This window comes from Perognathus longimembris, chromosome 2, assembly GCF_023159225.1.
Source record: "Perognathus longimembris pacificus isolate PPM17 chromosome 2, ASM2315922v1, whole genome shotgun sequence".
NCBI lineage: Eukaryota > Metazoa > Chordata > Mammalia > Rodentia > Heteromyidae > Perognathus > Perognathus longimembris.
In genome coordinates, this window is record NC_063162.1 from 7,048,140 (window position 1) to 7,075,066 (window position 26,927).

General features: G+C 43.3%; 2 protein-coding genes across 2 annotated transcripts; one reads left to right on the top strand and one right to left on the bottom strand.

The window, feature by feature from the left end:
* The first annotated feature begins 1,776 nt into the window (after positions 1-1,776).
* Positions 1,777-16,658, top strand: C2H10orf88 (chromosome 2 C10orf88 homolog). Its single transcript, XM_048338082.1, has 6 exons — positions 1,777-2,034; positions 2,680-2,880; positions 3,671-3,743; positions 4,893-5,099; positions 9,965-10,407; positions 14,447-16,658. The coding sequence occupies exons 1-6, from the start codon at positions 1,874-1,876 to the stop codon at positions 14,679-14,681; spliced, it is 1,320 nt and encodes a 439-aa protein (XP_048194039.1). The 5' UTR covers positions 1,777-1,873; the 3' UTR covers positions 14,682-16,658.
* Positions 16,659-19,609: 2,951 nt separating this feature from the next.
* LOC125342587 (protein FAM24A-like) lies at positions 19,610-21,382 on the bottom strand. Its single transcript, XM_048334870.1, has 2 exons — positions 21,264-21,382; positions 19,610-19,796 (listed from the first exon to the last, which is right to left on the bottom strand). Exons 1-2 carry the CDS (start codon positions 21,377-21,379, stop codon positions 19,610-19,612), a joined length of 303 nt encoding a protein of 100 aa, XP_048190827.1. The 5' UTR covers positions 21,380-21,382.
* Between the last annotated feature and the right edge of the window lie 5,545 nt (positions 21,383-26,927).

Consider the following 26,927-nt stretch of genomic DNA (forward strand, 5'->3'; position numbering starts at 1 on the left):
CTTCTGCCTGTAGCCTTCCAAATTGCTGATATCACCAGCTTATTAACTGAGGCAGGTCTCACTAACTCAAGGCCGGCCTTTAACGGTGACCTTCCCAATCTCTGTGGCTTTCAGAGTACCCGAGATTAAAACTACCAGCTGGCTGGGGATATGGCCTAGTGGCAAGAGTGCCCGCCTCATATACATGAAGCCCTCGGTTCGATTCCCCAGCACCACATATACAGAAAATGGCCAGAAGTGGCGCTGTGGCTCAAGTGGCAGAGTGCTAGCCTTGAGCAAAGAGAAGCCAGGGACAGTGCTCAGACCCTGAGTCCAAGGCCCAGGACTGGCCAAAAATAAATAAATGTAATTTAAATAAAATTAAAAAAAAAAACTACCAGCCACTCTGCCTGGTCTAAGTTTTGTTCAGTTGTTCCAGCACTAGTGGGAAAAACTTTTCTGTTTTATGGTCCTAGGCCTACATTCTTGTAGGCTTAATTTTTAGGCGCTCCAGTTTAGTTACTGATCTACCGCTCTTTTCCTCAGTTCCACAGGCTTGATTACCCTAGCTTTAGAGTTAAGTCTTGATTGCCCAGTGTCAGTCCTCCAACACTCTGATGATTTGATGGCTCTTCTAGGTCGTTAGCCTTTCCACATGAACTTTATAATTTGGTACTCACCGAAAAACTCACTGGGACTTGTGATCATACTGAGTCTATAGGTCAAGCTGGAGAGATCAGTCACTTTGAGATGTGCTATCTTGACAGTATTAAGTACAGTTGCCCTCCACTGCTCTCTATAGATTCTGCATTTGTGGATTCAACCAAGATAAAAAAAATATTAAGGAAAAAAAGTGGTGTGGTGGCACCTATCCCTAGCCTCAACTGCTTGGGACATCATGAGTTGGAGGTCAGTTTGGGAAAAGTTAAGTGAGATACTGAAAGGATATGTCCCAGCCATCCCAGGGGACCATGCGGAGATAATCACAAGCAGGAGAAGAAGGTTCATAAGGAGGTTCATAGTGGGGCCATAGTTCCCACAGGAGAGGGAGCTACATGGCATCTGCACCTCATCCAGGTGGCAGCTTCTCTGGGGGTAAAGGGGAAGTAGGTAGGTAGTGAGTAGGAGTGGCTCACTAGGTATGGGTGGATCTGGGGGCTAGTGGGAGGAGCTGAGGACCTGAGGCTGGGGAAATGCTAACAGAAAGGTCTGAGAGACTGGCTCAAGTTGCAGTGAAAGTTAACCCACCGGAAACAGTAAGTACAGAACTGAACTAAGGACAGGTTAGCACAACTGGACCTTAACAACCAACCACTATTTCTTTTTTTTAAAAAAAATATAATTGTTAATTGGAGAGGGCGGCGGAGCTGGGACCCACGGCCACCACCGCACACACGCCACGCCGGAAGCTGGCGGGATCCGCGCTCACTTCCGGGTCACCCGGTCACGTGGGACCAGGAGACCGCCCTCGACCGGGCCCACTCGGGCTCCTCGCCGTGCCCACCCCGCCCCGAGCCCTCGAGCCCACGTCGCCCACGTCATCAGTTCCTCAGTTCCCAGGGCCAACGTCCACCAACCGCCCCCGGTGCGCGCGCGACGCACCGCGCCTGCGCCCGGCTCCGAAGCAGGTGAACTGACGTCCACGCGCACGTCCGCCCCGAGACCCTTCCCCCCCGCCGCGCTGGGACGCCGCGGCGCCCTCCGGCCGCGGCGCATGCGCGTATCCGCTCGCCGGGTCCCCGCTCCGAGTGGGAAAAGCGGCGGGTCTGGCGTGGGGACGGGAAGCGGCCGGAAGTCGCGGTGCGCTCTCGCTCCGCCCCGCTCCGCCCCGGACCGACACTCGGGCCCTGGAAGAGAGGTTCCGCGGCCGGGCCTGAGCTGAGCTGCAGGCGCGATGGAGACCGGCTCCGAGGACGCGTGGCCGCTCGGCGGCCCGACGCTGACCTCCTCCTGGGATGCGGAAAGCGGGGCGCCGGCGCCGAGCCTGCTCGCCCGGGCCGGGCTCGGCGCCTCGGACCTGGACTGGGAGGAGCTGCTGTTGCCGCCTGCTCCGGGGTGCGCGGGGGCCCGCGGGGACTGGGGTGGCGGCCCTCGCTCGCTCGGTGACAGAGCCACGCGTCTGGGGGGGGGGGGGGGGAGCCGGGGCCGCGAGCGGGGCCGGGGCTGCGCAGTGGGGAGAGGGAGGTGGGGGACTCGGCGGCGGGGCGGCTGCAGCCTGGAAGCCGGGCTTCAAAGCATCCTCCCCCCCGCCCTGGGTCGGTCAGGATCTGCCCTGGGCTCCTTCACCCGAAACGGCGGGCAGAACCCAAGGCACGACCGCTAAAGCTCCACGACAGAGAACCGCACGGTGGCCGTCCGGGAGATAGACTTAGTCACAGGTGTTAGTAGAATGTCCATATCCAGCCTTGATGTGGGGAGCCTTCCTCCTGAGCTCTGCGCCGAGCACCTGTGGGTAAACCATTAGGGGGAGGCGCTTGGACCTCAGGGCCAGTGGCAGTTAGAGGAAATAATTATTCAAATGACCACATCAGAAAAGTGCTTTTGTAATAATAAAAAAAAAAAACCTGTCAACTTTTTTTTAAGGGGGGGGGGGAAGGATGCCAGTCTGTCTCTATTACCTGTCATGTAAAGAGTGTGCTATGAGTACCGCGCAGAGAGAGAGAAACCGGCGTAATACTTCCTAATCATTTCCCTTCTCAGCCAGGATCTGGTGAGTTTGAGGAGCAGCAGCCCCCAAAGTGAGCACCCCTGCTTCCTTTATCTGAATTGCGACCCTCATGGAGGCGAAGAAATCCTTTCCATTGGCATTCTCAGTTCAGCAAGGAATATGGAAGTGTACCTAGGAGAGGAGTACTGTGGAACCAGCAGGGGCAAGAATGTCTGCACTGTCCTGGATAACAGGTTTGTGACTTGTCTGGGCCCAGGTCGTCAGCTTTTTATTTCCCTCAGCCTTGCACTGCTTCTTTGAGGCTCTGACATCCACGGCAGACATTAAGGGGCAGAAAGTAAACACGTGCCAGTAAGTGTAAAATGTTATACACCATTAGGCCTCTTATAGACAGCCTAAATCGGCCTGTTTTTTGTTTTGTTTTGTAGGATGTTGGAAGTGAATTGGTAGAAAGCGATTGGTAATTACTGGGAGGACTTTAATTGGAAGCAAACCAGGGAAATGTGTTTCTTGTCTTCTTTAATATACCGCAATCTATTTTCCGAACATTAGTCTGAAACACTGAACGCCTTTTCTTTTTAGAAAACTTATTATAATGTTGTAGGTATCTAAGGCTCAGCTCTATAAGCCTACTTGTTAACCTGTTCTAAAGCTCACACTTTGCAGTTTTCTAATTGAACTCATTGAAAGATTCCTCGTCTTTCCTTAAAATAGGAACTGTTTTATGTTCTTGTACGTTAGAACTAAGAGCCATGCCATGCCTCCTGAGCTTTAAAACAGGCTCTGTGTGACACAATTGCACATACGTCTCCTTCAGTCCTAGTGCAGCTAGTGTAGTGGATGTAGTGTCTGTAAGTGGGTGAAGTTCTTGAAGGCACTGCAAAGGCAGTGAGGACACCAACAGCCCGAGCCTCACTAGGAAATGGGAATCTCAGGCTTAAAGTGTTGTCCTGGAAAAACTTACTTCTAAATGTAAATGCTAAACGTGACAGTGGTTGAAAGAGAATTTTGTTTTATTTTTAGTGAACCTGAAAAGATTATTTTGTACAAAAAGTATCTGAAATTGGAATCTTCCACACATTCTTGTAAAGTAAAGGTAAGTTACTGCCAAATTTTTAAATTCATTTAAATTTTAAGTTGTGTTTGTTCTACGTAGTCTTACTTTCTGTTGGTTTGACAGTACAATTAAACCAACTTGGTGTCCAGTTTTAGTTGAGAAATGCTAAGTAGATGTGTAAACTATGGACCCTTAGAGGGCTAGGGATGTAGCTTGAGAAGTAGAATACTTGCTTGTATACTTGATATCCTTGGTCCCAACCCCACACCGTATCATAAAACAACCAATATAGAAGAAACAAAAACTCTGTCATAACAGACTGAAGAGCCAGGTTCTTTTATTCACTAAATTCCTTTGACAAGTTAGAGTTATCCCTAAATTTACCTTCTTTGCATGTAAACCAGCCAGCTAAATTAATTCACCTGATTTTGCTTAGGATTTCAGTAAACATGGTATGGGCTTGTGGACAGCTAATGTTCAATTATGTTATAAAGGATCAAAGATTGATATGGCTCATTTTAACTTAAGTAAATAAAGCTTTAATTCCCTGTTTAATTTTATGTGTTTCTTATAGGATTTTTTTTCTTTTTGTCAGTTGTGAGGCTTGAACTCAGCACCTAGGTGCTGTCTCTGAGCCTCTTTGTGCTCAAGGCTAGTACTCTCCCACTTGAGCCACAATGCTACTTCCAGTTTTTGAGTGGTTAATTGGAGATAAGTATCTCACAGGGACTTTTCTCCCTGAGCTGGCTTGAACCTCGCTCTTCAGATCTCTGCCTCCTTAGTAGCTAGGATTATAGGGGTGAGCCACTGGTGCCCAGCTTATAGTTTGAAAACTGTTTGTTTTGTTGGTTTAAGCCTCATGATGCATTGGAATTTTTTCTGCCTGATTACTCTGAAGAAAACCTTAAAAATATATTTGATGTTAATTTTTATTCTAAGTCTTTTTCTTTCATTTAACTTTATTTACTTCTTGTGCCAGTAATTGGGCATGAACTCATAGCCTTACACTGTTGTTTGGCTTTTTTTGCTCAAGGCTGGTGCTCTACCACTTGAGCCATACCTCCAGATCCTGAAGTTTAATTTTTAGATTCTTGAATAGTCTACTCTTGCTTTGGTAATGCCGAAAAGTGATCTTAAATGATAACTGATTTTAGTTTCATTTCCTGGAACTTTCTTGTTTCATAATAGTTACTGTCCTTTGGTGAAAAGCAGTGTGTGTTCATCAGTAAAGTCATGGTACAGATGAGACCAGTGTCACCAAGTTCATCACAAAGCACTTCCGCTTTAGGATCACGAATAGACCTCGACAATATCCAAACCATAATGGAGTCCATGGGGTCAAAGTTATCACCTGGAGCTCAGCAACTGATGAACATGGTTAGGTTTCAGCAGCAGGTAAGCAGAAATGGATTCATTTCCAGATACCACTGAAGTTTCAAAAGAATGTTGTTTAGTAAGGTAATTGTATTTAAATTTGTTCTGTGATTTAACTCATTTCAGTTTCACAGACGTCACATTTTGTAGACTTCCCCACCAATAGAATTCGCCTTCTTAATGAGCAGGGCACTGGCTTGAGGGTACCCAGATGGCCAGCTCGCCCATAGCCTGTCTATAAACTGTATTAAGCAATTTAAATCATGTAAGTTGGGAATAATGAGATAGATTTAAAAAGGCTTATTAAAATAAGTAAGTGACATTTTATCCAAGCCACTAAAGAAAAAAGAATGGGGTTAGGCAAATTCACTGGAAAGGTGACTATTCGAGAGAAATGATAGTAGGGATGAAATTTTCTGTGCTAGAAGGAATGATATAGCTAGGAATTGACTAGAAGGTTTTTTTTCCTCTTTGACAGATAGATTAGCAAAGTAGATTCTCCGAGATCATCGAGAGCTTTGGATGCCACTTTAAATCTGTGAAGGTTGTTGGCCTGTTTTAAGAGATTTTAACCCACTGATGCACACCAGGTGACCTAACTAAAGCAAGATCACAGCAAGGAGAATGGCTGTCCAGGTTGTTCCTGGCCAGGATGAGAGTTGATGGATGGGGTCTAAGATTAGACACAGTAACAAGATACTAGGTTGTGCCATTTTGTATCAGTTGAGCTATTGAGACTGCTAACTTAAAATGGTATTGGGGGAGAAAAATAATCACAAGTGACATTGAAGTTTTGAGGATGGCGATACCAGAAATATAATTTGGCTTCCAGGGGCAGAAACCCTCGGGGGAAACAAAAGGAGTTTAATTTGGGGATACTGAGTTTGAGCCGCGACTAAGACATGACTTGGCAGGAAGTTGACTGCCTCTGGGGGCACAGGCTGGGGACGTAGAGGGAACCTCTGGAAGAGGCTGCAAGGTCTGGGAGATGGGCTCACAGTGGGAACAGTTCAGCAGGAGAGACTGAAGCTAGGAAGACCGACCTTTGGAACGTAGCTGTTTGGTAGGACGTGAGGAGAAGAAAGGAGATCCTGAAGAGCCAAAGACAGCAGTGTGATTAAGAAGCAAGAGAAAAGCTTTGATGACAAAAGGACTCTGAAGCTCCCATCCTGCCACTTCTTGGTTCTGTCCTTTTGGGAAGGTTCAATTTATTTATTTATTTTTTATTTATTTATTTATTTTTCCAGTCCTGGGGCTTGGACTCAGGGCCTGAGCCCTGTTCCTGGCTTCTTTTTGTTCAAGGCTAGCACTCTACCACTGGAGCCATAGCACCACTTCTGGCTTTTTCTGTATATGTGGTGCTGAGGAGTCGAACCCAGGGCTTCATGTATGCGAGATGAGCACTTTACCACTAGGCCATATTCCCAGCCCCAAATTTATTTTTAATATGAATTTTCAGGTTAAAATTCATCTTGCGAATTTTAAATACACAGATCACAGGATTGGTGTGGAAATTTAACATAAGTAATTGAGGTAGAGAACTTACAAGTACAACAGGGGTTACAGGTATCAGTGCTAGTACTGGAGTAGCCCAAGTAGAGAGAAATCAGAAGGCGGAAGCGTATCCTTCCCACTGTTGTTTCACTGGATACCGCAGTCGTTACTCAACTGGTCCTGCTGCTCAGCTCCACTCCATCCTTGACTTTTCAGCTGCCTGAGCCACATGTAGATGGACTTACTTGGTCCTTCTCCTGTGTAAGGCCCCTGGCTGCTTCTCTTGTCACCGCTCAATCCAAAGGCTAGGTCTCAGGAGTCAGGAGTCTTGAATAGTCACGCCTATAGTTCATGCCTAGGTGAATCTCATGCAAATCATAGTTTGAAAATAACTCTTAGTGGAAGATTTTTTAAAAAGGAGAAACTATTGAGAAAGTATTTGGTAATGATTAGAGGAGATACATGGATAAAATCTAAGTAGTTTACTGACTTCTGTGTTTTAAACCTCAACTTTAGAAGGGACTGAAATTCGATGGTAAAGTTTTGAGTTGTGTTGTTACAACTTTATGGTGATATTGTGTAAATAGCAAGTTTTCCTTTCTGTGAATTTCAGTTGAACAGAAGTGTTAGGTTACAAAGAAGCGATTTTTCCCGTGGGTGTTGTATGCCCCAGTGTTGACCGCAGTAACCTAACCGCGGGTCGCGGGTCTCCGGGGCGGCTTTGTGGCTGTAGAGGCCCACGGCCTCCTCCCTACAGCTGCTTCCCACTGCGCACACTGCAGCCACACCTGAGGATGTCACGTCCTGTTTTCTGAAGCACTTCTGTACATTTTCCACTGCTGCATTTTCTAGTCTTGTTTTTAGTGAATTTCTTATAAATAATTAGAATACTATATAGCCGTCAGGAAAGAACACTTTCCATAGAAATACCTTAACATGAAAAATGTTCTATTTAAATTTTCTGACAACTTAATGACCACCATATGACATTCACTCCACTGTGTCATTATTGTTAGCATACATTTATCATGTTTCTGCCATATAAGCTTTTGAGGGATCACAGAGGAATTAGGGCTTTTTTTTTCCCCATTATGACTGTAAAGGTTTTTTTGAGTCAAAGGTGAGATGTTATTTATACTTATATATAGTTCATATTAAATATTCTAGAAATATTTTAAGTTTACTCAAAACTTGCACTGGATAGAATAAGGTAAATTGACAGGTTTGTCATTTATCATTTCTGTATATAAAGACCCTTCTTCCACAGTGCATTTCTTGAGAGCTTGTCTGGAGGTTCTAGCAGGGGAGCGCAGCTACTCGTCTACCCTTGACCGAAGACCGGTCCTCCTCTATCGGGGATGGTCCTCCTCTATCGGGGATGGTCGTCCTCTTCGACCGAGCGCGCAGCTTCGGGAGGGACACACATGGACACACATGGAGCGGTGAGGGAGGAAGGGGACACCCGCCTAGCCAGCCAGATCAGCCGAATCAACCCTGGCGATCAATGGGGTGACAGATGTCGCAGCCAGATCGCCCTCACATCCAAGTGCTTCCAAAGTGCATTTCTATAAAAGAAGAAGGGATTTTTTTTTTTTTTTGGTGCTGGTCCTGGGGCTTGAACTCAGGGCCTTGGTGCTGCCTCTGAGCATTGTGCTCAAGGCTAGCACTTTACCCAACTTGAACGCAGCTCTTTTGGTAGTAAGGAGTCTCCCAGGCTTTCCCTCTCCGGCTGGCTTCAAACTGCAGTCGTCAGATATCAGCCTCTTGAGTAGCTATGATTACAGGCGTGAGCCACCAGCGCCCAGCTGAATTGTTACGAAAAGGGTACCTTTCCTCGCAAAATTTCTCTTTCCTGGGCTTCATTTACCACCATCTCCATCCAATGATATATTCTTCTTCCTTCCCTTCCCTCTTCCTACGTAGTTTCTCCCTGCTCCCCTAGTATGTAAGCTTCAAGAGGTTAAGGTTTTCATTTGGTTTGATCATTGCTGTATTTCATAGTCTGAAATAGAGCCGAGCACAGAGATTTCTGGTGAATGCTTGTTGAATAAGAGAATGTTGATCTGGCTTGGTTTAGTGATGAGTTTTAGAATGCCTAGAGTTTCTCCAGCTAATCTTGCTAATGACTTTTCCAGTCTCTCTCAGAAGCTGTTGAACAGCAAACATGGGAAGATAGAGCCACGTGCCCTTGATAGTTAGAGTGGGGGTCATTTTTCTTTAGTTGAAAAATTGAAAAGCCTGATAGGAATATAGTATAACTTTCTCTTCAAGGTAAGCCAGAATCTTCTAAAGAAAGCGTATTGCATAAGCAGTTAAGGTATATACCCAGAGTACAGTTTATTCTTCTTCTTCTTTTTATTTTTTGACCAGTCCTGGGCCTTGGACTCAGGGCCTGAGCACTGTCCCTGGCTTCTTCCCACTCAAGGCTAGCACTCTGCCACCTGAGCCACAGCGCCCCTTCTGGCCGTTTTCCATATATGTGGTGCTAGGGAATCGAACCGAGAGCTTCATGTGTAGGAGGCAAGCACTCTTGCCACTAGGCCATATTCCCAGCCCCAGTTTATTATTTTGGAAACTCTTAAAGCCATTAGCCAAGTGTTACCCTCATCTTAATCAGTGTCACAAATATACCCATAGAACATCTGACCTTAAATAATGTAATTTTCCATCTAGCTTTTGTAAAAACCTATCATAAATATGTGATCAAGCTGGGTGCTGGTGGTTCACATCTGTAATCCTAGCTACTTAGGAGGCTAAAATCTGAGGATCACAGTTCAGAGCCAATCTAGGAAGACAAATCCAAGAGACCCTTATTGCCAATAAACCAGCAAAAGAAACAGAAGTGGAGGTGTGGCTCAAGTGGTAGAGCACTAACTTTGAGTGAAAAGCTAAGGAAGCTCATGCAGCCCCAGTACTGGCACATAAGGGGAAAAAAAAGATAGGATCGGGTAAAAATAAGTATCCTACCATAGACTGAACATTGGAAATGATACTGAATGCTAACAAAATGATCAACTATTATTACTAAATTAAGAATACTCTTATTGCCATAAAGTAAGGCAACCTTTGTAGTGAAAATATTAAGATATGCCAGTACATTTTTATGATGCATACTAGTGTTAATTTTAATTTGGGGGTGGGGGGAACTAGAGTGAAATGATGACCATAGAGTTAGGTTGCTGGGTTTACGTCCTGTTCCCAGCACTTCCTGGTTGCGTTGGCCAGGTGCCTTTGACTTTGGTCCACTCTACCTAATACTGCAAAATAGCAGTATAACATCTTCATGAAGATGTTTTGAGAACTCTGTGAAGCGATGTGCAGTGCCAGACCCCTGCTAAGTCCTCCAACCAGTGAGCTGTTATTCTTAACGTTGGCTTTTCTAACTTGTTTAGAATTGTATTCCCCTTGGGGAGCAGCTTCAGTCTGTTTTGGGAACTGCTGGATACAAGCATGCCATCTCCCTCCAGTCATCTCCTGCGGGAGCCTCAAACAGGTCATCCTCTACACCTTTTGCCTTTAGAACTGGATTGACATCTGCACACATGGCTGAAAACTTAAAGGCTCTCATTGATAAAAGTGCACAGCCACCGGCTGAAGAAAACATGAAAAACCAGTGTAAAATTGTGCCACATCATCATTCCCTTCTTGAAAAGGATCTTAAAAATGCAATGTCTTTCTTACCGAAGAAAGCAAATGACAACTCGAGCGTGCCCGACTCTGAGCTGCTGCCTTTTCTCCAGAAGATATGCAGTCAAGTGAGCCATGTTCGCATGGGGCAGAGCACCAAATGGCAGGAAAACGGCCCCAAGCCCCAGGAAGGCACTGTTGGTGCTGCGTAAGTATTTTATATCGAGACAAATGTAGCTTAGATTTGATAGGAAATCAGATGAAAAGAAACAGATTTGTCTCAACACTAAGGATCTGTTTCCATAGAAAGTTGTAGTAGCTTTTAAAATGTGCATTAACCCTGCTCTGTAGAGCAGAACCGGCTGCTTTGACAGGCGGCGGCGCGCATTGGCCAGACGTCTATTTTGTGGAGGGGTACAAGCTTCAGCTAAGTGTTGTAGTGGAAACTTACTTGCATAATAGAAGAAGAGTCATGTAGGAGTCATGTTGGCCTTGTTTTCACTTTCTTTTTTTTATTGTAAAGGTGATATACAGAGGGGTTATTTTTGTTTGTACTAATTTCTAATTGTAGTAAGTTTGACATTGCAACAGATTTTCTTTATAGATAGGTTTGATACAGGATTTTTCTGGAGTAATCAAAAACTATAGTAGAGTGGTTACTACTTACAGTATATAAGCTTTTATCCCCGGTATATAAGCTTTTATTCTCATCTTTGCAGCATGTATTTAATTATGAATTTGCTAATACTAAGATTATCTCCAGTCCTTTTTCACAGATAATAATTTTATTGTGTCAAAATATTGTTGTAGACTGAAATTCAGGACTCTGGACATTGTTTTGGCTTAACTTTTTTGCCAAACTAAATAGTATAATAGTATAAATAATAATATATTGATAGGTAATGTTTATCTGAAAATGAGGCAGTCACATTAGTTTGGGCCTAAGTACCATCCGCCAGTAACAGGATTGAATTGACATTTACAGAAGACTCTGCAACAATAGCAGATGCACATTTTGTGTGTTTGTCTGTGGAGGATTCACAGATAAATCACATCTTAAGTCCTAAAGGAAACCTAACAGAATGTAAAATTGAAGTCAGAGTATTTTCTCTAAACATAGAGAAACAAGAAATCATAGCTCAATAGCGCACAGTAAGAGATTTCCCCAAACACTTGAAGATTAAATAACAAACTGAAATCAGTTTTAAGAGGTCTCACCAGAAGTTTTATGGAAATGAGTAAAGATACATAGTAAGATTTGCGGGATGCATTTAAAGAAATATTGATAAGGATGTGTATAGTACTGTTTGCTTACAGTAATAAGGAGAGTTCATAAAACTACAACTACCAATAGAAATGAAATTCATAAGCTGGGTGCTGGTGGCTCACGATTGTAATCCTAGGTACTCAAGAGGCTGAGATCTGAGGATTGCAGTTCAAAGCCAGCCTGGGTAAGAAAGTCTGTGAGACTCTTTTCTCCAATTAACCACCAGAAAACCAAAGTAGCACTGTGGCTTAAAGTGGTAGAGTACTAGCTTTGAGAAAAAAGAGCTCAGGGACAGTGCTTAGGCCCCAAGTTCAAGCCCCATGACCAACAAGAAAAAAAAAGAAAAGAAATTGATCACCTTGAGTAGACCTACAACCATCAAAGCAATTGATTTTAAAGCTAGGTATGATGATATACACCTGTAACCACAGCACTCAGGAGGCTGAGGCAGGAAAAGCAGGAGTTCAAGGCAATTTTAGGGTCAGTCTGGACTAAATGATATGACCCTTTCTCAAAAACAAAAGTTAAATGTGTTTTTTAAAAGCCAAGGAAAATAATTCCCAAACAAAAAAGGAAATAATAAAATAGAAATCAGTTTAATTGCAAACAAAAATTACTGGATGATGAAGCTTATTCCTTACTACTAAAAATATGAGCTCCTAGAAAGACTGGCAAATAAGAGTGAAGATGCCAACAGCAATCTGAGGAATGTGATGGAGAATACCATCACAGATCCTAAGGCCATTCTAGAGACAATAAGGGAATCATTAGTATAATTTTATGCTCACAAATAATCCTCCTCCTAGGGGAAATGGATTAATTCCTTAAAAACTACAAACTATTACAACTACAACATGAAGTAGATAATAGAGTAACCCCGTAACCACTGAAAGGACTGAAGTTTAATTCCAGGCTGTTATGGTTTGACTACCAAGTGTGCCCTGAGAAGCCTCGTGTGTCAAAGGCTTGATCCCTAGGGCGAAGAGTCAGTCATTTGAAAGTGATTGGCTCGCGGTGGCTCTGCTGTAATCAGTGTGTTAATCCACCGACAGTGTCATAATTGGATGGCATTATTTGGAGGCAGTGGAAGTGAGGCCTGTCTGGATGGGGTAGGTCACAGGGGTGCCATGCTTTGAAGGACATCCTGCCCCTCCCTGCCTTTCATTACGCTCCTTGTTTGCAATGAGGTGAACAACTTTGACCTGCTGCACATTCTTGCTGCCATGGTGATCTCTCTCTCCAGACCCACAGCGATGGCGCAAGCCGATCATGGATAGACAATGCTAATCATGAGCCACATAAAGCTTTCCTTCCTAAAGTTCATGCTTTTCAAGTATTTGCACTGACACAGAGCTAACTCTTAACACAGAGAGCTCATATAGAAGAAATATTCTGGCCCAAATGTCCCACTGGACAAGTCTGCCAAACGTGGTGAACAATAGAGGAAAGACTTCCCGATTCATTTTATGAAATTAGTACTACCCTTTTCCCCAAAGTTTTACTCCAAATAACTTGAAATACACAAAAACACTTGTAGATACATGTAAAACATAGGTCCATAAGATGGTTATACATATAAATCTAACAAAATAGGTAGAGGATCAGTGAACTGAAAATTGTCAGGTACTTGAGGAACAAAGTCAGAGACAACTAAGATGATGGAGATACCAGGTTCATCCATTTAAAGACGCAGCATAGTAAAAACAGCCATTCTCCTGAACTGAAACACAGGTGGAATTCTCCTTAACTGAAATACAGGTGTGGTCCAGTTCCGAAAAGTTTAGCACGAGTTTTTGTAAATATTGATTATTCTAAGGAAAGAAAGATTTCAAGACATCATGTAGCTATAGAATTCAAGCCTAATATTGGTGAATAAAATAGAAAACTCAGAAATAGCCCTAACCGGCGCCCCAAGGAGTTCTTGACAAAGCTCAGAAGTAACATGTTGTATTGAGTGTGCAGTAATTTGACACCCACCGGCAAAAAGTGAGCCATCATTGCCTTTATGCTTCAAATGAACATGAACATAATATGGATCATAGAATAAAAACACAAGTTACAAAACTATGAAACATTTCTAACGTGGGAGGAAGGTTTCTTAGGTATCACACCAGAAGCATGAGCCACAGGATGAAAAACTGGGGGGTAGACCGCATCACCATTTAAAACTAATGCCTGTGAAAAACGCTGTAAAGAGGGCGAATTAAAATAAAGCAGGGAGGAAATACTTGCAGTCATAGACCCAACAGGTGACTTGGATCTAAAGAATGCATATAATTCAACATTAAAAATAATCTTACTTAGAACATATATGGAACAGTGAATCATATCACCAAAGAGGACAAGTACATGCAAAGATGATTAAGGAGATGCACAATAAAATATAACATGTCACTGCTTATTTGAATGACTAAAATGTAGGAAAGCGATGTGGAGAGATGGGGTTTCTCACATGTGGCTTGTGGGAATGTAAAATGGCATAGCCAATCAGGCACTTCAGTTTCTTTTATGCTAGTTAAGTTTTGTTGTTTTCGTTTTTAAAAAATGAAAAGATAAGCTTAAATTGTACAGCTACTTGGGGAGTACTTGAAATATATACATGATGGCTTCAAAACACGTGCAAGATCAGTTTTTATTTTGAGCTCAAAGTAAAAAAGATGCTTTCTGAAGGCTTGTCCTTCAGTGATTCACCTTCATGTTTATATTCCTACTGCAGTGGTGTACAAAATAAAGAAAATTAAAGAAATATAAGAGTAGAGGACCTTCAGGTCTGGTTACCCTTGTGTGTGTATTTTAGAAATGCAGCATAAGGGGGCGGTACAGTTGTGAAGACAAATTTCAGCAGTGTATTTTAGAAATGCAGCATAAGGGGGCGGTACAGTTGTGAAGACAAATTTCAGCAGTGTATAATAGCTTTTGTTGCATAGCTCGGTTTGTTTTCATGTTAGGGAAATTGATACATTTTAAATTTTATCTTTAGACTCGAAGAACAGCCTATTTGCTCCTACTTGGAAAAGATTCTTTCTAAAAATATGGAATTGATGGAGAAGAGACTTATGGACTATATTGATCAACGAATATATAAGCTCCAGGAGCATGTGGATGATAAGATTGCTTTGTTAACAGACTTGCTGCAAAATCCCAACTTCCTATCCACTGGGATGCCTCTAAAACACTATGATTCTGGAGAAAGACTTTCCAATGGGGAAAGATAAGCTCTCAACATGTGCAGTGCAGCTCAGATATTTATTACATATTTATTACAAAGCCAAACCCCAAAAATGTTTATGAAAAACAAGTATTTAATGTCCTCTGAAGGATCATTGTCTTAACATAAAGTGACCTCAGTGTTCATTTTACTGCCCTGGTTATTACAAATCCAGTACTGTATACTAAGAGTTAACATGATACATTCATAAGTTATGTTGTTTGTGATGTTTTCACTCTTACAAAGACATATTATATATGTATATATATATATATACTTGTGTTGCTGAACTGTTTAAAATGTTTAAGGATTTCTAATGCAATTCCTTGGTTTGTATGTTATATAAGTGTTTGGAGTGAAGTTTTTATTTATAGAAACACCTTATTTGATAGTCTTAGAACTATGCAAAATAATGCTTAGAATGTTTGATTTTCTCTTTCTAATTGTTTTTGGAAAAATGGGTACTTGGAACATTTAATTCAGATCACCAATTTTCGTTTGGTAATGTTGTTCTGATATGATGAATGAAATGTAGTGTTTGGCATGTATAATATTAGTTTGCATCTGGGTGTTAGGACTGTTGGTTACATTGCAGTGTAGCTGTAGAAGGAAGGAAGGTCGCAGATCAGAAGCCATGTGTTCATTTTGAGTACTACTGTTTTGGGATTGGCGCTTTGTGTAGAATGGAAGCAGTCATCTGTTGGATCTCGTTAACTCTGGCTGTGTAAGGAATTCTCTCCTTTCTTGGCCACACACAGGTTTTTCTCCTCGAAGTCCTTTTCTGGCTGTTTAATGTGTCACATTCTGATTCTGAATTGAAGGATTAAGGTGTATGAATCAAGGAGATTGCAAGTCTCTATTAATTTTCAGAACTTATAACTATTGTTTATGTGTTGAAGGGTGATAATTTGCATCTCAAACACATCCACTCTGGAATTTGTCTTAAATAAACAGAATTATTTTCAAATAACTTTTGCTTAAAATATTCCATTGTTTGAACAATGATACCTCATCCTCATTTTGTTTTGATATTTTTTCCTGTAAAATGCTGATTTATATCTTACTTGTTTTTGCAGAGGATCCATAATATGTGGAACAAATCACAGTCATTTGAAGATTTGCGTACAACTTTTGCTAGCATTTTAAATGGACCATGATTGATAGGACCGTGATAACATGTATACCTAGACGATGGCGATTTCTTATCACTGAGAAGAAATGCTGAACCCAGGAGCTCATGGTCTTGCAGCTTCTAGTAGTTGTGGTCTACTCAATGACCAATGAAACAAATACTTCATTATTCAGAGCCAAGAACATGAATTAATATAGATGCAGTAAATTGGGAGGCCAATTCTGAGTTCTCTGTATATGTTTGTTGAACTATTGCAATTGAGAAAAAGGAAGATTACAGTCATTTTTAAAGCCAGGTCTGTTGTCCACAACTGTAATCACAACACTCAAGAGGCTAAGGCAGGAGGCCAGCCTTGGCTACATAGTTAGACACTACCTCAAAGCAAACAATAACAAAGTAATAGTTGCTAGCACAGAATTTGGTAAATTTATGATTTCCCACTGTATTCTGTAGGTTTTTAATTTGGAACAAAGCTAGCTCAGCACAGAGGTGCTTTTTTAGTAGCTCAGTATGGCTAATAAAGTATCCCCCCAAATGGTCCTATTTTAAATGGCTGATTTAGTTTGGTTCCTTTATGTGTGGCAGTAAACTTGTGAACTTAGAGTATGGTGCCCAAATTGCTTTGTAGGGTTACTGATAGTCAATGAATTTCTCCCTGATTTCCAAAGTATTTTTGGTCAACAGGGAGATGGATTCCTGGTGAAATAAGAAAAAGATATCTTTCTATTTATATTTCTGTTATGAAGTTCATTCACAAATTTTTAAACTTGAAGATTTATCACACAAACCTTTGCAGTCAAATGTATTTCTAAAAGCTAAACTTTGCTGTCTTCTTTTAAGATTTTAAGTTGATGGTAAGTGTGCTGAAAATTTCCACGAAACCCCTACTACCATAACACACATGTCACCTCCCATCAACGCCCCACCCCAGGGCAATGATAAACACTGCTTAACAACCAACATTACTATCCACAGTTGATGGTTCACATTAGGATTCACTCAGTGTTACTTTGGTCTGTGGATCTGGATTTGTCTTCAGCACGTGCTTGTACTTTGTATGTAGACTTTCATCCAATTCTTCATCTCATCTCTGAATTCTTTGAAAGTGACAAGAACCTGGAACGATTGGGTAGTGAGTGACCTCTGGTCTAATTTCTCAGCCCTCCCCACCCAGCCTTCTCCATTGGCCGTACTTGAACTACCCAAGCTGCCCTTTCCTTCAAAGACTACACTCATGTCTTCTTCCTGTGGGAGCCTCCCGTTACACCTGTGCTCTTCCCATTGTAACTACCCCTTCCACTCTGTCCCATGCCTTTTGATGGTGCCTCTATTGAAGGCTGAATATTGTTGAGTTTGGGGGCTCCTAGCCATTATTTTTCCCCTGGACTGAAGTTTGGCTCAGGCAGAGGTATCATAGCCTCCTCATATGTGCCTTATCTTGCAGGACCAGTAGGTGTTTAAAGAAATACATTCACTCTGAGATCAACAAACTGGATTTTGTCTGCTTTCCATGTTACTAAAAGTGTTTTAAGCTTGCAACCAGGATAGAGATGAAATGAACACAGAAGGAGGCAGCCTTAAGGGCCTTCCTTTCTACGGAGCTGACCCTGCCAGGAGCCACCTGACTTTATGGTGGAGGGGCAGAAGGAGTCTTCCTTGGTTTATTCTTTTCAAGGTGTTGCTTAGCACTTGAAGGTGGAACTGTGCCTTATCTCTGAGATGACTAAGGGAGGCCTGAAACCCATTAGGTGTCCCGGGCAACGACTCTTCTGTTAACAAAATCACAGCAAATTTAGTTCAAAGGTTGAATTGACTTTTATTAGTATTTTATGAATTGAGGAGCTCTTGATGAATTCAGCAGAGGAGGCCAGCTCTGTAGACAGAAAAGAGCTGAAGAAAGGAATAGAACTGGTTGGTCACTTGCTTTCCTTATAGAATGGTTAAAACAGGATTTCCTTATCATTACAACTGAGATAAGCAGAGTTTTCTATTTGGTTGGTGTTTATCTTTTTTTAAAAAAAATTTTATTTTGCCATTAACTGGGTCATTTCAAAGTACTGCTTGATTACCTGACACTTAGCTTTAGAGAATCCATTCTGGTTTAGCCTGGTCTATTTGAGTTTAATACCTTTTACCTGATTTTTGACAATTCGGTACAAGATTTACTAACCCCATCATCTGATTTCAGGAGTAAACCAGAAGTATTCGCCTACAGTTAGAATATACATCTTGTTATATACAGTGTATGCTTATTGTTGAAGGTGTTTTAACTTTGCTCACTAACTACAAACCTTTGGTCATGAACCTCTTATATGTTTGCAAAGACATTGCTGAGTCCCGGTGGAGACGCAGTTGTTCACGCTCTGTCAGAAGGGGAACCCAGGTTCAGGGTGGGAGTGTTCTGATGCTCCCTTTTGCAAGGGCCCGCTGGGCTCACACCATGTTCACAATCCTTACAAACAGTTTCGTGTGGCCATGTCCCAGAGCCCTTAACTGAGAGAGACATTCCGAGCACTGCAGAGAAGTCAAGTCTCAGGCCGTTTAGAGGGGAGGCAGCTTTCCTTTTTTAAGGCATGTGAGGTAATCAACCCTCACTGGCAGCCTCATGTTGAGCAGAATGGAGTGCAGAGGTCCAAAGGGCCACTGCTGGGATTAGAGTCAGGGAGCTAAACTTGGTGAGGCATCCCTGTTCACAGGGGCTGCCCTTCCCTTGGAGATTCTTTGTAATTCACGCCCACAGAGACTGTTATTTTGTCAAGTGCCTGTCCTGTGACTGACACCCTGAGCCCTGTGGTGTTGGATCTCTGGGGACAAAGCAGTCTGATTCCCTGACTACATTAAGCCCAGCAGTCCCTTCCTCAACTCAGAACCTATCCCGGCCTCTTCCACATCCCCCTGTCCTCTGCTCTGATTTTCGTCTTTACCTTTAGGTTCTACACGGCTAAGGACATCGTCTTGGCCCTTGCAACTGCTGTGGTAAGAGGTTGGTGTTGTCTGCTGAACCTGTGACCTCAGAGGCAAGTGAATCCCCAGGATGTGAATGGGTAGTGTGCCCTCAGTTACTAGTGTGTGCCAAAGTTTGCTTTGTAAAACCTAAAGGAAAAACATCCCAGTGTTTAGTTTCGAAGACAAGACACCCTGTAACAAAATCCAAGCCAAACTGAGCAACAGAAAAAGCCAGTTTCATTAAGAGACTTTTTTTTTTTGGCTTGGACTCAGGGCCTGAGCACTGTCCCTGGCTTCTTTTTGCTCAAGACTAGCACTCTACCACTTGAGCCACAGCGCCACTTCCAGCTTTTTCTGTTTATGTGGTGCTGAGAAATTGAACCCAGGGCTTTAGGCATGCTAGGCAAGCACTCTACCACTAAGCCACATTCCCAGCCCCAAGGCTGTTGTTTCTGCTGGGCTGCTAGGAAGCATCAGTCTCAACATAGTTTTCAAATGCTTTTGTGGTTTAAACCCATGCATTTAGCACAGTAGTATCCCTTCTTGTTAAACAGTCCACATGGTCTCTTTTTTACTCCCAGCTCTTAACTCTCCTGTTTATATTGCAATGCAATTATACTACAAATTAATTGCCTCAAGTTCCAAAGTGGATAAGAAAAAAAACGTGCAAAGGTCATTCTTTACCGAAACAACTAAAGCAGAGATGATGATTTTCGTTACTGTACATTTATAAGAATGCACAGAATACCACATTCACTTGTATATAAGCACATAAACGCTATAGAAATGGCGTTGAATAACGAAACAGTGTACCTCAAAAGAAAGGGTGCTCATGGACGTTCTTGTGCCCAGCCTTGTCAGAGCCCCTCGTTGGGGTTACAGAAGCACGGTGGCAGGGTGTCTGTGTACATGGTGCATTCATCACAGCACTGGAGGGGGCGACAGGGGTCCGCCGTGATGACTTGGGCTGGAATGACCTTCGCCTGGGTGACCTTGCTTGGAGTGCCATAGGCTAGATGTGAAGTACTGTATTCCTTTGCACATCTTAAGGAAAGACATAAAACAGGAACTTAGAACTTTCCTTCTCAGTTTGTCTCATAAAAATGTCAAGGCTAATCCCAGGGGACACCAGCCTGACATTCGAGCTCTTTGCCTGTGCCAGATTCACCACTCGCCTTGTCTTCTCCTACAGTTGCTAAGCATGTAAAGTCAGGTCACAGCGCAGGGGAGTGGGAAGTAAGTGCAGTGGCTCACAGCTGGAATCTTAGCTGCTCAGCAGGGCAGGGATCAGAAAGATGGAGCTTCGAGGGCAAAGAGTCACCGAGAGCATCATCTTCACTAATAAGCTGGGCATGATGGTATGTGCCCATCATCCCAGCTATATGTGGCATAAATAAGAGGGTCACAACCTAAGCTGGCCCAGAAATGAGAGGCCTTATTTGAAAAATAACCAAAGCAAGCATGGACATTGAGCAAGATGCATTGTACTTACAAACTGACATTGAGTCAAAACCTCTGTGTACAACTACTTAAAGATAATTTTAAAACATTTAGAGAAAAGCAAACACAAGTAAAAAGTACTTGAGGCATGGCTCGAGTAGTAGAACCTCTGTCTAGCAAATGTGAGGCCCTGAATACCACAGTACTGAGAAAAGAAAAAGAGCACGAATTGCAGGCATGGAACCCAGGCTGGCCATCACAGGCCCTAACATCTAGGGAGTGAGAAGGGGTAAGCTTCAGTTGTCTGGGTCCTGCTGGAACCATCTCATTCCAAGACCTGGGGTGCCACTGCTGCCAACAGCCAGTCTCTCCCGTACCTAAGGATCCCCACCCTAAACTCCAGTATCTCTTCTATTTTGAACAACCCTTTGCCAATTGCCCTGGAAGGAGTCTCTGTCCTACTGGTCTACCTCACTGTCCCCACCACCACTTGGCAATGAATGAGGGAACATCTTAAGAACTGACCCAGGCAAGAGGTCGTGGCTGCCCTCTGTGAAAGGAGGCAAAGCTCATCTCCACAGCACCCCCTCACAGGTTGGTGAGTTGACAGCACTAGAACAGGGGACACAGGACCGGGAATGTGGCTTAGTAGTAGAGTGCTTGCCTAGCATGCATGTAGCCCTGGGTTCGATTCCCCAGTAACCACATAAATAGAAACAAAACAGAAGTGGCGCTGTGTCTCAAGTGGTAGCATGCTAGCCTTGAGCCAAAGAAACTGGGAACAGTGTTAAAGCCCTAGGACTGGCAAAAGAAAAAAAAAAAAGAATAGGGGCTCACGTAAGGGGACCCTCATACCCAAAAGTAAACCCAGTGAGTTTGGGTGACAGCAAAGCGGTGCTGGCCTGCAGGCCAAGAGGATTCCGCTCAGGAGCTCATCCGCCAGGAGGAGAAACGCCGCCTTTGTTTCCCACACCTGCCTGTGGCTCTTCACCCCACCCACAGTGTGGCCACGGGGGCCAGGGAGGGCCCTGCTCCCCCCAAGAGCCCCCCTTTGCTACCCGTGCAACTCACTTCAGTGCCTTGGAGACTTTGAAGTAAAGACAGAAGACAACGCTTATCAGCACAATCGCAGCAATCAGTAAGCTGCTGGCGATGCCGACCAGAACCTTCGTCTTGAGATCGAACATCTTTCAGACCTGGTCAGGGAAATGCATGGAGCAGTGAAGTCTCCTTCCCCGCACACCGCCACAAGCGTCCTCGGTGGAGGGGGGACGGAGTCGCTGCACACCCCGTGAGGCCTCCGCTGGCCCGGGGATGGAGGTGGGCGCTTATGTTTGGATGAAAAGGAACTAGATATGAAACTCAGAGAGCAGAAGATTGGAGCGACAGACCGTGATGACCTCTTCAATAACAAAGGGACATACATTGAAACTGGCCTCTACTGAGCGACGCCCACAGTCTGCAGTTTCGCTTCCGTATGTTAGGATTCAAACATTTTATGGAGTAAGGGGATTATTTTTGTCAAAATGTTATTCAAAACTCCGGACAGGTGCAAATGTTTTTTTTTTAATACAATAGGGCATAGTTTTCAAATAATCATCTAAACCTGTTTTGAAAGCGACTAATCATTGTAGGAAAAAAAGTTTAATTGCTCCAACTAGATTGTTCCATCTCAGGATTAAGAATTTCTGGAAACTTCGAGTCAACTCCTTGCCCAGATCCCTAACAGATACCTTAGGAGTCTGTTGTCTCTCGTTCTGTCTTTCTAAGTGAAGGTAAGTCTTCTTTCTAAACACTAAATCCTCCCAGAGCGCCAGGTTGACGTGGCACCGCTCACTGGGAACAGTGAGCCGGGAGACTGGGATGAACATGCTGACTGTGGGCTGGGGATATGGCCTAGTGGCAAGAGCGCTCGCCTCCTACTCCTGAGGCCCTGGGTTCGATTCCCCAGCACCACATATATGGAAAACGGCCAGAAGGGGCGCTGTGGCTCAGGTGGCAGAGTGCTAGCCTTGAGCGGGAAGAAGCCAGGGACAGTGCTCAGGCCCTGAGTCCAAGGCCCAGGACTGGCAAAAAACAAACAAACAACATGCTGACTGGCTGCCATACTTACTACAGTTAAACCATCCAGCACTGCGGGAAGGACAACCGTTAGAGAAAAGAGAAGGAAAAGAGAAAGCCTTATGGAAGAGGATATGTGATCAAGAATTTTCAGACCTGTACTTTGGAAAGAAGAATGTAATCATGCCTGTTAGGAGTAATGAAGATGGAAGCTGAAGAGCTCACACTTGAAGCTCCGGCGGCCACGGCGCTGTGTGACATCAGCTCTCTCTCACAGGATTCTAAATTCTATTAAAAAGGCTAAGTGAGACCACTGATCAAACGTACAGAGGTAATCAACTCTTATTTCAGTTAATTAAAAAAATCAAGCAATTTAAAAATGTCATTACATTTAGAGCCCTAGGCGAATTTCCTTTGGCGTAGGCCACGTGGCTACTATATATGTTTTTGGTATACTGTATATTGTATATATGTCTACCTGACCTAGGGAAGGGGAAGAAAAACAGGGTGTAAGATATCACAAGAAATGTACACGCTGCCCTACTATGTAACTGTACCCCTTTTGCACAACACCTTGTCAAAAAATTTAATTAATAATTATTTTAAAAATGTCAGGAGCTAAGACTTGAAGTTCAGTGATAGGAGATTGGGCTAGGTTTTATGTTTTGGTTGTGCAAGAAATAACACAGAGACACTTATTAGAATTCAAGGCCAAGTTCATTGACATTGGCTGGCTTTTTCGCATTTTATAGGTAAATGGATTACAAAAATGAAAAAAAGAGGATGCCAGTCAGACTTGTATGATTTTAAGCAAATCCAGTGGCTGGATTTGCCTACATTGTGTCTGAGGCAGTAAAATTGAGAGACTCCAGGTGCAGCCAAGAAGGTACCGACTTGGTTTGTCCTGCTTCTCACTGCTCAGTTGTAAGTATCACTCCAGACAACATCTGTTTAATGAAGGTCAGGTTTGTTTATAAGGGAGCAAACATTATGTCAAAGAACTAAATTGAAAGAACTATTGAAAGTGTAAGCCATCTCTTGCTATAAACAAATGCACCTTAAACATTAGATGAGAAGAAAATACTTCTATTAGCTTCCAGAGTGAATGCATTTGTTTCTAGGTGAAAATGAATTATCCTTCAACACATATATAATACTTGAAGTATCTGAAAATCCAGTCAGCCAGAGAGACTTATAATTGCTTGGATTCATATTCTTTAGTTCCCTCAATGCAGAGCCTCAGCATTTACCATCTGATGCATGCCAGGAGAAAGAAGAATTTGTATCAGCTCAGTGAAGGAGACTTTCTTACAAGTTCTGGAGTTACTCAGGTAAAACAATCCGACCTTACCCACTTCATATCAAACACTAAATCCTGAGTCATAAAGCAAATAAGGAATAGGCCAGGTCTGATGATCACATTCCTATCTACTGCTATAATACAACAGAACACAAAATTAGGGGGAGGGAGAAGGGGGGAATGAGGGAGGAGGTAACAAACAGTACAAGAAATGTATCCAATGCCTAACGTATGAAACTGTAACCTCTCTGTACATCAGTTTGACAATAAAAATTTTTAAAAAAACATAAAATTAATGACCATAATATGAATTAATATTACACACAACAACAAACATGACATAATTTTAAAAATTAAGCAATATAAAATATGTGCTGGAGATCTGAAAGCAAAGGTTCTTCAGAAGGTGAAGCAAATAGGTCATGATTTCAAGGCCGGTCTGCATGCAAGGCTCTGTCCCCCAAAAGAAAAAGAATGTAGACTGAGTACCAGGTTTTCCAAGAGAAATCAGGTGGGAAAAATTAAGTGGTCTAATAATTCTTTCCATACCCTTAAAAATATGAAAGAAAGGTCTTTGTATAAATTAAAAAACACTTATCTAACAAATACACACAGTCCAAACCAATAAACTGCATTAGAATTCCTCAAACATTTAAACACCTAAGCCACAAAAGTATATCTGTTTCTGTAACAGTGAAGACAGTGCAGAAAACATAGCTTACAAGTGTGTCATGTTAAATTTTAGTGTACAGTTCTGGATTTACAATAACCAGGGCAGTCAAATGAACATTGAGGTCACCTAAGAAAATGATCCTTCAAAGGACATTAACTACTTGCTTTTCATAAATGTTTTTGGGGGTTGGCTTTGTAATATTTAATAAATATCTGAGCTGCACTGTACATGTTGAGAGCTTGTCTTTCCCTTCTGGAAAGTCTTTCTCCAGAGTCATAGTGTTTTGGAAGCCTTCTGCTGGGTGGAGAGTTGGGGTTCTTGCAGCAAGTCTGTTAACAAAGCTTATTGTTGACAAGCTTCTGGAGCTTATATATTCACTTATCAGTGTAGTCCTTAAGTCTCTTTTCCATCTTTTCCATATTACCTATCTTATGCATTGATGGCTTGTAACCATAAATTCTTTTTTTTTTTTTTTTTGGCCAGTCCTGGGGCTTGGACTCAGGGCCTGAGCACTGTCCCTGGCTTCTTCTTGCTCAAGGCTAGCACTCTGCCACTTGAGCCACAGCGCCACTTCTGGCCATATTCTGTATATGTGGTGCTGGGGAATCGAACCCAGGGCCTCATGTATACGAGGCAAGCACTCTTGCCACTAGGCCATATCCCCAGCCCTAACCATAAATTCTTTTTTTTTTATTTTGGATGGTTTTTATGTCTGTTTTAATTATGAATGATAGCTTTCTAGTGACAGTAATCTATGTTGATAGTTATTTTCACTCAGGATTTGAAATACATGATTCCCCATCCTTACTTCTAGTTTCTGTTGAGACATCTGCTGTTACTCTGATCGATTTGCCTTTATGTGTGACTTGATACTCCTCTCTTTCAGCTTTCTGTCTTGCAGTAGTTCTTTTCTTGTTTGGTGTAAACCTCCTGTGTCTGGATAACTGTCTTTTCCCCAAGATTTAGGAACTTAAAAAACAAACAAACAGAGTATGTTTTCCATGCTTTTCACGTGAACCTATTCTTTTATGCCCATCGTTTGCAGGTTTGGTCTTTTTCTTATATTCCCCAAATGCCTTGAATGGTCCACACACCCTTTCTTTTTTCCTTTTGAGTGTTCTAATTCCTCTACATTGTGGTCCAGTGTTGATAATCTTTTTTCAACTTGTTAACTGCTAAGAAAGGCTTCACTGTTAAGAAAGGCTTTCAGCAGAGTATTTTTTTTTTGCCAGTCCTGGGGCTTGAACTCGGGGCCTGAGCACTGTCCCCAGCTTCTTTTTGCTCAAGGCTAGCACTCTGCGACTTGAGCCACAGCGCCATTTCCGGCTTTTTCTATATATGTGGTGCTGAGGAATCGAACCCAGGGCTTCATGCATACGAGATGAGCGCTTTACCACTAGGCCATATTCCCACCCCTCGACAGAGAATTTCAAATTTGAGTTATTGAACTTTTTATTTCCAGAGTTCTTATTTTATTTTCCAATTTTTTAATTATATTTTTGAAATCCTCTTTCATATTCTACATATTTTCTTTATTTGATCCAGCTGTTTGTATTCTCTTGGAACTTTTTCATGTGTCTTATTTATGACCTTTACTGATCATTCTTTTGCATTCTTTGAGATTCAACCACTTTGTGGTTGTTGATTCTTGGGGGGGGGGGTTGTGTGATCCTGTTTCTCTCTCTCTCCCTCTCTCTCAATTTCTTTCTTTCTCCCCCTCCCCCCCCCCCCCCCCCCCCCCGCCGTGTGTGTTTCTAGGATTTGTGTTCCTGAAGCCAGCTCCTTGTCTGGAAGCTCAAGTCCTTTTGCTCGAGGTGCGGCATGTTCAGAACTACGCATGTGCTGGCTGGGTTCAGGTGCGGTGTTTCATCACTGGACAGGAGGCGCTGACTTAGCTCCAGCCCTCAAACTTTGCGTGCATTCTCAGACCACAAGAGCTGATTCCTAGCGCCCGCCTCTCCCAGCAGAGCGCACCTGGTTTGCCTCTCTCGTGGCTGCTGGTGTGCAGGTTGGTGCTGTACCTAGGTTGGGGCTAAGGCTGGCGAGGAGTAGGTGATGGCGTCTGTGCTGCTTTCGCCCTGGGAGCTTCCCTTCTTTGTGTCCCTGAAGCCGTTTCTGGTCACGAGTAGCCTCGTAGTCTGTTGGCCAGGCAGGTTCCCACTTGCTTTACAGGCCCCCTAGTTTGTGGCCCCCCAGAGGCAGAAAGTATCCAAGCCTAGAGATATCTCCTGTGCGCACAAGTGGAGAGGTAAACAGAGCATTGGGTTCTGTGCTGGTGGTGGGGGACCCAGGGCCTCCAGTCCTCCGCCTGCCGCCGGTCTCAGTGCACTCAGGCCCTGCCCGTTCACTGTCCCATGGAGAGAAGAAGCTGGGGGAATTACATGACTTCCAGGTCTTGTGCCCTCAGCTCTACATGGAAGCAAAAGCTGACAGCTCAGACACCTATGGCAGGCTGTTGGGGTTTTTAGTCCCCTCCCCCCCCCCGGCTCTCCCCCAACCCGCAGGAGAGATGGGGAAGGCATGCCCTGACCTGGATGAGCCAAGATAGGCAAGGGTTGGCAGGCCGCCCACACCCAGCCCTCCCTCACGGGAGGACAATCAGACGGCCTGGGAGTCAAGTCAAAGCAAGATCTCGTTTATTGGGGAAGTACGTGCCACTAATATAAGGCACAGGAGCCAATCAGGTCTAAGATCGGCAGGA

What these genes read in the sequence shown, in the direction of transcription:
- C2H10orf88 (XM_048338082.1), top strand. Translation starts at nt 1,874, where the DNA reads ATGGAGACCGGCTCCGAGGACGCGTGGCCGCTCGGCGGCCCGACGCTG. An exon ending in CTGTTGCCGCCTGCTCCGGG is followed by an intron (nt 2,035 to 2,679) that starts GTGCGCGGGGGC and finishes TTCCCTTCTCAG; the next exon opens with CCAGGATCTGGTGAGTTTGA. An exon ending in TGGTTAGGTTTCAGCAGCAG is followed by an intron (nt 5,100 to 9,964) that starts GTAAGCAGAAAT and finishes TAACTTGTTTAG; the next exon opens with AATTGTATTCCCCTTGGGGA.
- LOC125342587 (XM_048334870.1), bottom strand. Translation starts at nt 21,379, where the DNA reads ATGTTCGATCTCAAGACGAAGGTTCTGGTCGGCATCGCCAGCAGCTTA. An exon ending in AAAGTCTCCAAGGCACTGAA is followed by an intron (nt 19,797 to 21,263) that starts GTGAGTTGCACG and finishes TCTTTCCTTAAG; the next exon opens with ATGTGCAAAGGAATACAGTA.